Source organism: Borostomias antarcticus (genome assembly GCF_949987555.1).
Source record: "Borostomias antarcticus genome assembly, chromosome: 5".
NCBI classification, from domain to species: Eukaryota; Metazoa; Chordata; class Actinopteri; order Stomiiformes; family Stomiidae; genus Borostomias; species Borostomias antarcticus.
This window is the reverse complement of record NC_140238.1, coordinates 13,220,543-13,234,090: the sequence shown is the minus strand read 5'-3', so window position 1 is coordinate 13,234,090 and position 13,548 is coordinate 13,220,543. Positions and strand designations below refer to the sequence as shown.

The following is a 13,548-nucleotide window of genomic DNA, read 5'->3' as shown; positions in this document are numbered from 1 at the left end:
GAAGAAGAAGCAGAAAACCCCTAAACGAGTGAAAAATTGTCTATAACAGTGGTTATTTCACCTATAAACGACCCGACAAGGTCGCGACATGACAAAAGACATCTACAGGAATAGTCCGGTCACCCTTTTCTATATCCTTATATACGTGACCCCAGATTAGAGGAGCGACAGCGTATCTCTGGGGTCCCATTGGGGCTACCTTTCACTCTAGACTAGCTAGCATTACATAGCTAGATCATTACACAAATAAACATTACATAGATAACTTCAGAACGTTGCACGGCATACCACTGTTCGTTCAATGGTGTTTTCTGTTGGGCTATGTTTTCGTTTGGTCTACACTTTCTTCGTCAGTATCAGAATCAGAGCACTTTTCATTATCCCAGAAGTCCTCCACAAACGAGTTCATGATCGAGTTATCTTCTCCATCGTTGATGCCCCTACGCCTACGACCATCATTAGACTGTTGATAGCAAGGGCAACTCGAGACAACGAAGTGTCCTCCATTGTAACGTGGTCACTATGGTAAACAAAGAAGCCACGCTGGTTATGGCTTATGGGTGGTGGCTCTACCGAAACTAGAGAAGATTAGCCAACGAAACTGGATATGTTAATTCAACGCCACCCCTATCAGGCACCCCAAACCCTGACCAGTAATGAGCATAAACGTGCCTACTTTGATGACAAAGTATGACTATTTAGTGAACCTAAAACCGGTGTTTGTTACATTGAGTGGCTACTTCGCAACTTCAATTTTCGTAATATGTAAAAAAAGAAAGAAAAGGAAAACAGTAAAAATAAAACATATTTTGCTCTCTAGTGCATTTTGAGTACTGCCAACATCAGAACGAAACCTCCAGCCTGGGTCACATTTAACTGAAAACGAAATGCACAAAAATGCCTATATCAAAATTTAATCTGCCGATTGTGTCCAGTTAGTAAGTTGTAGAGCATTCCCTGACCTACTGATACAAGAAATATGAACCTAATTTGGCCACAGGGCGCGCTACAGCAATCATTTGTGTTTTAGCCACTTTAAAGTATTTTAACTTGTCAAGGCGTCACCCTGTGGCTGATCAGCTTCATATTTTTCCAGGGACCATTAGGTATACCCATGTATCAATGTACCAAATTTCGGAAAAATCGTCATGATGGTTAGGCCTAAACCGGAAATGAGATCTCTAGATCGGACCAATAATAGAGGGTTAGCCTCCGTTTATGGGGGATGATATGTGTTCAAAGTTTAATGGTGTTCCCTGAATCCCTTCAGAGGTCATACACCTCTATAGCCTTATTTCCACTGTCGTGCCGAACCGTTCCGACGGTGTTTCCACATGGGACCGGTTGGGCCCAGAACCGTTCGCAGAACCGTTCCCATGGCACGGTTGTCTAACCGTACTGAGTGAAGTAGACCCGTTCTTTAGTAGAAATGTGAAGAGCACGATCGAGACGTTGCATTACAACATTCCGTGGAACGCAACAGCCTGAGAGGTGGAAACAGACACTGTAACCGTTCCCACGGGTCCGGAGCGGCGCGGTTTGAGCACGGTATCGGTTCGGCACGACAGTGGAAATAAGGCTTATGTGAAAAGCCAGGCACACCACAATCTTCATTTGCTCATATTGGCTTTCTTTTTACTTTTCAAAAATTTTGCTGAGGTGGAACTTTAGATATTGGTCCCTATATTGTATTTACTGAGTTTAATGCATATTGGTAAAAGTTCCTAAGAGTAGATAGATTTTAAGCATTTTTCAATTTTTCATTTCTTTTTTTACAAAACTACAAAAGTACACTTATGTGGAGATGCCTATATATTTAATGATCACAGCAACCCATACTAAGGCAAGCAATATATATAAACTCCAAAACTGTCCCAGATAGCAAGCGGATCTGGGCCATATACAGGCCAGATCTGGCCCTTGTGGCTTAGTTCCGGCCCATATATGGCCCAAAATCATTACACATCCGCTTGCTATCTGGGGTGTCTTAACCCTTAGAAAAGCAACTTGCTCCTTAAAGCTTGAACGCTTGGGAAGGGTTCCAAGAATATTCTCTGGAATACCTCAAAGGTTTATTTCAGCTCTTTGGGATACGGTTTAAGGCATATATACCGTAAGGCCCATCAGTAAGATGCATGCCTGTGATGCACTGGGAATACCAGGACTTGTACTCAATTTCCTACTTTATTAGCTATCCCCACATTCTCTGGCTTATCCTTCTTGGTGGCACCTTCTTTGTTGACCATGAAGACCTTGAGGACATGAGTATGGTCAATGACGTCATGTAATGAAACAAAACCATTAAAAAGTACATAAACAATTTAAAACCTATCAGGTATTCTTAGCTAAGATCCTGCACACTATTGCCAACAATCAGGCCACAGATCACCACACCTATTTTTTTTTCCTCAATGATGTTGCTCTATCATTAAATAATAAATAAAACAAGTTCCAATAATTGGGCATAAAATAACTGGCACTAATTAAGAGGATTGACTGTACATCACATACCCCATAAAACATCTCCAGGATTCCCTGCACCTCCTACTTCACAGCATGTCCTTTCAGCATTGACACAAAATGAGAGTGCATCCTGAAAGGAGTGACCTATTCCCTTAACCTGAGCTACTCTAGAATTGAAGTACACATTTAAAGTGCAACAGAAGATATTTGCCTCCGCCCCAGCGACAGCGCAGGGCAAGAGGTAATGCTTTTGTTGGCTTGTTTTCACAAACAAAACTTTGAGCGAAGCCAGCTCCCTGTGTGGGGGCACTAAAGACTCAGGATTTGGACTGGGACATGCGGGAGGAGAGCCTGGAGTGCACCAAACTGCCCCCCACCGGCTGAGACCCTAGGGAGGGGGGGCACAGAGCTACCTAAACACGGCCGCCAAATCACCTCCATTAATTTTTTGGATCGGCTCAGGAGTGAAAAATTCTCCCCATTCATTGTCAATGGGGGGAATTGAAACTGTCATATCTATACATTGGGAGGTTACAGAGATATAGGGTTTGGACTGGCATAAAGCTCTCAGTCCAAAGAATCTAGCAATACTAAACATGTCCTGCTCAGGCAAAAACAAAACTTTGAGCGAAGCCAACTCCCCTGTGAAGCCGCTAGAGACACAGGGTTTGGACTGGGGTGTACTGGGGAAGAGCCTGGAATGCTCCGAGCTGCCCCCTTCTGGCTGCAACCCGAGGGGATTGCCACAGAGCTGCTCAAACATGGCCGCCCATTCAACTCCATTCATTTTTTGGACCAAAATGGAGCAAAAAAATCCCCCCATTCATTCATCAATTGAAACGCCTATATCTCAAAGTGGGAAGGTCACAGAGACATGAAGTTAGGACTGGCTTAAAGCTCTCGACGTAATGAATGCAGCAATAACAAATATGTTCTTCTCACGCACAGAGCCATGAAATGCATTCATGGGCAGAGGTCTGTGCTTTCTGAGCACCCATTTCTAGCTATGAAGTGGGATGACAACAAGCTGGCTGACAAAGACAAAACACTCAAGCTCTATCAGTGAGTCATCATCTTAAGCTTTCAGTGACCCACTGTTGCAAGGGTTAGGACTGATTGGGTGTTCAAACTGTTTGAATTATGTTTTAATAAGGACTGTCACACACAAAGCACAATTTTTCCAGTTGTTGAAATTTAGGATTGAGAACAGTGCTAAAGAACAAAGACCTTTAAATTCTATAAATGGAGTAACTGAGGTTCAGGAGGAAAAAGACAACACCAAAACGCTGTCATTAATCAAACGAGATGCCCCTGGCCACTCAACCCAAGTAGACACCTGTTACCGCCATGGAGGTAGCTTTATATCCACAGTATATAAAGCCACCTGACCTACCTGTTGTCTCTCTCGTTCCCCCGATTTCTCACCCCATCCCCATCTACTCCTCTGCTCTCTAGCTCCTCTATGTGCTATCCAGGTACCACGTGGGAGTCTGCTGAGCTCCAGAAAGCCTGGCATATAACCCAAGGGACTCATCTGCCACACTCAGATACACCTGGATACACTACTGTACCTCAGCTCATTCATTCAATTATTAAATTCATTTCATTCTGTCATTCATTTGTTTATTGTCAGCCATTCATTCCAGTAAACGTCCTTACTGGTTTTACCTAAGTATTCTCAAAAAAGATTTGATCTAAAATTAGATGTTACAAAAATAGTACAAATATAGTACAAAAATAACTCCTCTGTCTTATAACAGTAAGCATATTAAAAGCACAATTTAATCAGTGCTTTATTGCGGTGACTGCTGCAAGCACATTAAAACCTTTGGATTCACTATATGCAAGTGAGTAGTGTAATTTGATTAATAATATGATAAATACACAACACATATACACCCTCTGTCAACATGTGGATTGGAGTTCTATCAGCAAGGTCACAAAACTAGTAACCTATATTTTTATTTACAAGGGATTCCGTGTTTCCCCAAACGAATAAAATATTTCATTGATATTGTCTCTTGCGTTGCAACCCACAGCCCGGTCAGCTGCTCGACTTGACTGTCTCATCACTTTCTCAAACTGGTAACATAAGAGCTCTGCTTCAGCCCTTTCTCTTTGTTAATTCTGAGTGCAAACTTTATTGTGACATAGCAAATACAGTATGAAGTCATATCTCAAAGACCAAATGAATGCAAAGCAGATAAAAATAAGAGCAAACAAATTATAACACGTGCTAAAATAGAGAGTGAATCAGCATTTAACGTTAGATGGTTACCAATAAATGTAGGCCAGTCTACGGTACTTTTAGTATATAATCAAAATTATACATGATCACTGAAAATGTAGGCTGGATAGTCTAATCATATGCAAGTTTGTCCTAAAAAGCTGTACACTTTGACAGCCGCCCAACAGAGTGACCCACACAGTCATCTTAAAAAGTAATTTCCATTCATTTCATTACCTCCGCCCCAGCGACAACTCAGGGTAAGCGATAATGTTTTCGGTAGTGTGTGTCCGTACATACGTACGTCTGTCAGCAGAATTATGCAAAAACGACAAGAAATTAAACGAAGTGGAAGGGTGTAGAATGGGCCAACCTAGATCTTATTCAATTTTAGAGCGGATCCGAATCATGGGGCGGGTCCACAAATTAAAACAAAAATTTGAGTGAAGCCAGCTCCCTGTGTGGGGGTGCTAGACACACGGTGTTTGGACTGGGGTGTGCAGGGAAAGAGCCCAAAGTGCACCAAACCACCCCCTGCTGGCTGCAACCCGAAGGGGGCGCCACAGAGCTGCCCAGACATAGCCACCCATTAACCTCCATAAATGTTTTGGGACTTAGGCTCAAGAGCGAAAAATTCCCCCTATTCATTGTCCATGGTGGGGATTGAAACGGCCATATCTCCATGTGGGAAGGTCACAGAGACAAAGGGTTTGGATGGGCATAAAGCTCTCGACCTAACAAATGCAGCAAAACCAAACATGTCCTGCTTGCCCAGAGCCAAATGCACACACTTTTTAATAAAACTTGGAGCGAAACCAGCTCCCTGTGTGGAGGCACTCTAGAGGCACAGGGTTTGGACTGGGGGGAGTGGGTAGAGAGCCTGATGTGCACCGAACCACCCCCTGCCAGCTCAAACCCGAGGCGGGCGCCACAGAGCTACCCGCACATGGCAGCCCACTTACCTCCATTCATTTTTTGGACAGACCACACAAAGAAGCACCACACCACACAGTATCACCTCAACCAGCATATGCATAGCATGCATAGGCCTACTAGTCATGGTGCAGCGGTAAAGTTGCATTGTACAGATGTGTGTAATTGTGGAACAGCTCACATAACTTCCCTTCAGAATTCACAGCCATTGTGTACTACTACTTCTTTGCTGTTTTCTTTTTCCATATGGTAGAATGTCAGAATCTTTGGTATACTACCCCCACAATTTCTGTTGGTAATCTATTGCACTCAAGGCCCCTATACCTCAATTACTTATCCAAACCACCCAGTGTGTTCTTTGGGTTATACTGTCCTCCAATTAATTTCTAGCAGATATGGTTAGATAGTTTAATGAACAGCATAACACTGTTTGTAGAGTAAACATTTAGGTGCTGATTGGATGTGACAACCTATGGGCAAAATAATCCAATATCACTATTATTCAGCATAATTGTAGGCAATGTCCTTTGTTGTTACATTTTCAATGTGCTCTGAATGTGTCTCGTGTGTCTTGTTTAATCATGTTTTCACTTTCAGAGGCCTACACTATTTGTAGCCTATGTTATTGGTATTTTACTAATCTCAACCATTACCTTTACCATTTCCCAAAATTATTTTGCCGGCACTGAACCACAGATATAAACTGCTGGCATGTCCTTCAATAATGCCTCACACAGCACTCTATGTTACACTGTCCAATATGTGTTCGATATAAATGGCTTGTAAAATATATTGAAATAATCTATAAACGTATTTTATCTTCATTACAGTACGTGAACATTATATTATTGATGTAGGTGTTGTTCTTTGAGTGCTTAAACACAACGAATCCATGCTTTACAGTCTCTTCCCTTTCCTCCGAAAAAATATTGATCGGGTCTCGCCTGAATATTTGTATTAGACAAGATATACAGACTTGGAGTAGGCTGTTCGACGCTTTTGTGACAGCACACCTGATTAACTTGCACTGTTGAACTGTGCGTTGTGGTGCTATTTCGATATGGCTTGCCATAATAAATCTCAAACAATAACACAGACCATGTAGGCTAAAGATGACTACGTGTCACATACTGTAATTTTCTTATAACCCTTTAATGCATTATTTATTTCCTATTTTAAAGAAACAAACCACTGCTGCATCATATCGACAAGATGGATTGCATTGCCCTGGATTAAAGTCTACTGATTGGCTGAGTTTACATCATAGCCTAGTTCACATATAGCTTCCAATCCTTCTCGTGCACCCAATGAACAAAAATGACGGTCCTGACAATAAATAGTTTCAAAAAGCAATGACATTTTACACGATAAGCCGACATAGGCGATTCAATTATCAACTTGTCCCTGGGAGAAATTGAGAAAAAGTATCTCCACTAGATGGCAGATTTTGCACATTATAGGCATAGCATTTCTGCAACGTGCCGCTGGACGCGGGTACATTTCATGTTGTACTCTAGTAGGCAACTTGTTGTAGGCCTAATTAAACAGTTCTAGCGAAGTGTAGCGTCCTTAGACCTGGGTCAGATGTGGTGTAGCCTATCAGTTTGGAAATTGTAACAATAAGCAAACAATAAATATTGCACTGAAGAACAGGTTATTCGTCCACACTTGTTGGATAGGCTAAGCTCTTGCATTCACGTGTTAAAATTGTAGGCTACGACTTTGATCCAGCACAATATGTAGGCTAATCTTTAATCTGACTGGCCTATTACATACAGTCTAAATGAGTCACTTCTTGACGTAGGCAAACATTGCTGCAACATAGGCTAGCTCCGATTAACTATGTAGGCTATTCCTCCCCAAATGAAATTAAATAGGCCTACTGGATTTGTCTTCGTTTTATACATAGGGGACTGGCCCTAGGGTGCCATTACTCTCCCTCTTTATCTTAATTTGAAGTGACAGGTGTTTATTTATTTTAATTATGAAAGCGTGAGTTTGTCCTCCACCTCATCAGAATCTTGTTTTACACAGGAAACACGGCGATCTACTTTATTTTCCTATAGGCTACGTTGTCGTTCATCTTATCCGTGCCATTAAACACACAAAATCAGCAACAACAACAGCACTTAGCCTGTATATGACCATAACAATGTTTTTTAAGTAGCATAGATGGTGAGTGTGATGAGAATGATAATGTTATCTCAGCATTAATTATTTATTATCCATGATTGATTTAAAAAGAAACAGTATGCCTATATAACTCTATCCACTGTTTATTTAAATTTGATCCATATTTAGTAGCCTATAGGCTATCTGCTACATCAGCCATGCTATTATGATATGAACAAACCGTTATTCAGGGACAGGCAGGCTTCAGAGTCTAGTCTATTGGCTTCAGTAACTGGGAGAGCCGACAATAATAGTTTATAGAAGTTGGATCAAAGTGTCATTGCTAGTGTAGGGAAGGCCTGTATAAGTCGATTCAGGAACCATTAATAGAACTGCTGGAAATGTTAAACAAGTAGGCCGAAGCTAGTCACTGCATGCTCTGCATAATGGGCGATGTTACACTAAAAAGGGAGCCGAGTTATATCCTTTCACTCCTTTTTCTACGGGGGTTGGCTAAATGACGCGCATGTGCTGGGGGTTTGGTGTAAAGGGTTTGGTTGCAATAAAGAGGCGGATTGAGTGCAGACCGCAGGTCAGTTAAGTCTCAGCCAGAGTCAAAGTTATATCGCGTTTGCTAAGACGTGTTTGGGACAGTGGTTATAATAGCCTACAGTAGCCTACGCGAGATCGAAGTGGACATGTTGGGCAAGTTGTCATATCACGGCCGCAACTGTGTCTAAACTGTTAGAAACTTTTTCGTCGCCTTGTATCAGTTGGCAAACCCTACAGGACCATTCTGAATCAAAAAGACCAACTTACATCTGAGCAGGTAACTTTTATCATTATAGCTCTGTCTTTACAGTATTCTGTCACCAGCAGAGCCATCACTCGTGAAATAACATCTGGAAGTTTTCAGCGGTTAGGCCGTTTAACGATGAAGAAAACGCAGAACTGGGAATCCCAATGACATAGCATGTTCTCAAATAGGAGCTGAAAAGAGGTGTAATTTCAAGATACTGCTTTAGCTTTTATTTGATATCTTTATTTGGAAGTAGGCCTACAGGTAACGTTTTGTCTAAATGTATGGATGCAAAATACCTGTTTGTGTCCTGTCTGATGCACGGGCATGCGACAGGTGGGATCTTTCAGCGCACAGCACCAGAATGGTGAAAGGTTGATGGACACAATCAACATAGTTTGAAGCTTTTATGATAGGCTACAAGAAAAGATGTGGTTTCGTTCCAAACCTTTATTTCGCAATTGGACGGCACAAGAACATTGCTGATGACATTGGGAAACACGAGAAAGAAGTCTTAGTGATTCCCTATGATGAGATGGGAATTGAACTCAGTTGTCAGTTGAATACAAGTTTCTCTTTCCTCTTTATTTTTCTTTTTTTCCCTTCTAAATATTGGCCATTTATAGGCTATATAAAGAGAGAGAGAGAGCAAGAGAGAGAGAGAGAGATGGGGTGTGTGTGTGTGTGTGTGTGTGTGTGGGGGGGGGGTATACATTACATTCACACAGCTAGCGTGAAAATGATCATGCTGGATATTATAGGCTAAATGTCAACTTCAACGTTTAAGGTTATTCAAGCTCACGAAAAAGTTGAGCAATTCAAGTTCCCTTCACTTCTGACATGAACATTTCACATGTAAATTTTCAGTAGGCTATTTAGACTACACATGAGCTGTGACCATGGCATAGGCCTATTTTAAACTGATATGTAAATGTTCGTGCAGCCAATATTTGATTTCTCAAAAGTTAATATAATAGAATAGTGGTGCATATATACAAAATAATAATCAGTACAAGGAGTGAAACCTTGACCCTCTCTTGAGAACCAGTGAAACCTTTTTCTCTTGAGAATCTCTTCTCTTTCTCATAAGAGGTTTCCCACGTTGCCTTACCACAGAGGCTAGGCCTACATCACTTTATCATGATGCGTCAAAGAGCCCTTAAAGGCTATGTAATGTACACCAGGACATAATACAAACGCGCTATTCGGTATTGCTGCACGTTGACCTGCATTAACACATTAACTGAAGTAATTGCGTTATTTCAGAATCATTACACACTTGCTTCTCATTCTAGGTGTTCGATTGTAGCCTATAGGCAATGTTTAAGCAATTACAGGTCTATTTATTGGGCCTGTGGGCCTATTTATTTTCCATTATTAGGGCCAAACCTTTAACATACACCACACATAGATTTAGGCCTATCCCCCAAAATAAGACTGCTACGGCCAATGCCAATAGCCTATCCCATGAACGGTTTTCATCACCTCTGCTGTGATAAACTTTAAGATGAAAGCTCCCCTGAAGTTGATCGTTTTTGGCGTGAGAAGACTAAAACGAAAACGTGATGTGACTTTTCTTGCCAACACCAACATAGAACCCCTGATTAGCTAACAACGTCTTGTCCGTGTGTCAAGTCACCTACAATTCTACTAGATTTGGGATGCGACGTTAAAGCGCTAGCCTACTTGATCTCAAGTGTTCAATAGCGTTTGATATAATTCGAGGGTAACTAAGCACTCCATTAGCACAATAAATTAGGGAACGACCTGCCAGACTAATTTGATCAGGCATTCAGGATTCACTAAACCAAGCCTGGGTCTCATTCCACATATCGGCTGTCTGAGGCGCGGAATCTAACAACCATGACCAAAAGAACTGGACGTAGCAGTGTGCAGCTTGATTGTTGGGTCCTTGTGATGGTATGTACACATCAAAGGGTTAAGGATAGAGAGGGCTCGGGAGCAACCGCTGATCTACGCTAATGACCCAGTAAGTAAAAGTCAATTACTTCTGCGTCATGATCAGAAAGGAACAATCCCCAGGAGACCTTTGAGCTTCAGTGACTATTTCACTTTTATTTACTGCATCAACCTGGTCTTTCATTCTGCAGAACCACGTAACAAGAGGTCGGCATTTCTATCTCATACAAATAGTTTTCAAGTTACTTTCCACAGTTCATGTTTGGGAGCAAGGTAACTACAAATTCAGAGAGTTAAATGAAACTTTATGAAAATTAGGAAGCAGTAGCCTAAGCCTATACCAATTATGACATTTTTTTGCCATAACTGGTATAGTGGTATAAAAGTAATTGCACAGCAGTAAAATCAGGGATTATTTACACCATCTTATGACTAATAAAAGAAAACAATGTGTAATCCATAATAGTAATAACTAGGCTATAGATTAGGTGTAATGCTTCTTCCAGTGTAGTCTACTGCTAAATTGTGTGACAATCCTAAATGTGTGGCATTAGGGTGTGTTTAGACTGAGACGGAAGAGGACTGTCATGGATCCTGTCTATCATGGGCACTGTGAAACAAAGACATTATTGTCCATTGTTATTTCCTTTTATCAAACCTGATTAAACAGCTCATGGAGGTATTTTGCTCTGTGAATGGTGTCATTCTATTTACCTGTGCTCAACAGCCCCAGGCATGTTTTCTGTGAACAGGAAACACCCACACCAAACACACGAGTGTGTGTAGGACTGTGAGTGTGTCTGTATGTGTCAGCACTGTGCATTGTTTTGAGTGCGCATTCCCTGACATATGCTCATAACACACACAGACAGGCACACACACAGACACACACGCGCACAAGCTGTTCTCACTTGTCATGTTGGTTCATCGTATGGGTTTCATTCCATTGTGTCAGGGCCAATGCTTTGAGCTGGAAGTTCCTGTGGCATGCAGGGCTGGTTGAGACACCTTTTAGCACTCTCTCAGGTGCAACAAAGCTCTGACATGAGGTTCTCCCAGAGATAAAAAGCTTCCTTTTGTGTCTGTGGTGGGGGGTGTATTTACAACCACCCCCTTAATCCGTTGATAATGAGGCCTCTTGAACTTGATCATCAAGCTGGACTGTTTGTGTATTGGCCTGGCTTGGATGTGGTGTGTGTGTGTGTGTGTGTGTGTGTGTGTGTGTGTGTGTGTGTGTGTGTGTGTGTGTGTGTGTGTGTGTGTGTGTGTATTGGCCTGGCTCGGATGTGTGCATGTGTATTAGGGGTGTCATTTGATTTTTTGCTAATAAAAGCTTACTTACATAAAATTATACTCGCTGTGTCTGGTTTTAACAGTGACAGCCAACCATTATTATAGGATTATGTATAGTACTATGTCACTTTTTTTGTAATAAACTAGTCAGCAAATATAATCAGCCCTGAAACTGTTATTCATATGATCTGACATTTTTCTTTTCTTTTCTGTTTCAGAGGGAATCCCTGGTGAGGAGCAACCATGGGAAGCAAGACTCTTCCAGCCCCAGTCCCCCTCCATCCGTCCTTACAGCTGGCCAACTACTCCCTCCTCCAGTCCTCCACTGGCCTCCAGCTTCCCACAGAGCAGGTCCCTGGCATTTACAGTTTCAGTGCCCTCCATGCCATCCACCTCCACCAGTGGACCCTGGGCTACCCGCCTTTCACCCTGCCACGCTGCACCTTCTCCAAGATCCCAGCCCTGATGGATAATCGTTTCCCCTCCATGGCCTCTATCCCCATCTTCCCCCACCTGTTCCAGCCCAAGCTGGACTGCACCTCGGCTGCCACAGCAGTGGGTCTTCTCCAGGGTTCGAAGAACAAGCCCCGCTTTGACTTTGCCAACCTGGCAACTGCTGCCACCCAGGACGACACCCTTAAGGCGGAGGACCTGAGCATCACAGGGGCAGCGGCAGCACAGGCCTCTCCCCACCATGCAGCAGCAACTGGACTGGGCTGTCTCCTCGATGTCACCAAACTTTCCTCCCCTGAGCGTAAGCCCAGCCGCGGACGACTGCCTTCCAAGACTAAAAAGGAGTTTGTGTGCAAGTTCTGTGGTCGTCACTTCACAAAGTCCTACAATCTGCTGATCCATGAGCGGACACACACAGATGAGAGACCATACACCTGCGATATCTGCCACAAAGCCTTCCGAAGGCAGGACCATCTCCGAGACCACAGGTGGGGCTGCCCTTCTCCAGTGCATTTTATATAATTTACCATTTTTATCCTTGTAAACTTAAAAAATATATATATACTTGTAAACTACTGTACATGATACAGTGTAATAACAATTACATGACAATACTTAAGTCATTAAAAATATAGCCTTTATTTCTTAAAAGCTTTCAATTAAGAAAGCCAGACTCAGTCTAAGATACAAGTACTTCCCTTCTGTCACAATAAGCTCATTAGATAGCTTAGCAGGTTAACATAATTGGCAATGCTGCTGAATTGGATTCACTGATGGTATACATAACTAACTTATAGTGCCAGTTGTTTTATCTCTGAAAATAGAACTATTGCTTTAGACTGATTATCATTGTTGGCATGTAAATTATGCTGTTGTGATGACTCTCTCTTTCTCTCTCTCTCTCTCTTTCTTTCTTTCTTTGTCTTTCTCTCTTTCACACACAACACTCTTTCTATTCCACCTTCTAGGTACATTCACTCCAAAGAGAAACCCTTTAAGTGCCAAGAGTGTGGAAAGGGATTTTGTCAGTCAAGGACTCTGGCTGTCCACAAAACATTGCACATGCAGGTCAAGGAATTAAAGCCACCTAAGATAAAATGAAAGCCCACAGAAATGAATGAATGAATAAATAAATAAATAAATAAATATCAAGGGGCACTGGAAAGGACAAGAAAAGAACTAAGATAACCAAAGACAGACATTTTCATGCTCCAGTGCTTGGAGTGTAATATGTGCAGAATATATCTTGCCCAAGATGGAGTGTGATGCACAAGTATTCTTCAGTCATAAAAAGCCACAGTGCTTCTTGTGTGTAAGATCATTCAGAGTTTGGAAAATCCTGGATCTC

General features: G+C 42.0%; 1 protein-coding gene across 1 annotated transcript; it reads left to right on the top strand.

Annotated features, from left to right (window-relative positions):
- Positions 1–11,990: 11,990 nt before the first annotated feature.
- Positions 11,991–13,301, top strand: osr1 (odd-skipped related transcription factor 1; the record flags this gene model as incomplete). The annotated part of the gene is made up of 2 exons (XM_084438094.1): positions 11,991–12,688; positions 13,169–13,301. The coding sequence occupies 2 exons, from the start codon at positions 11,991–11,993 to the stop codon at positions 13,299–13,301; spliced, it is 831 nt and encodes a 276-aa protein (XP_084294220.1).
- Positions 13,302–13,548: the final 247 nt, after the last annotated feature.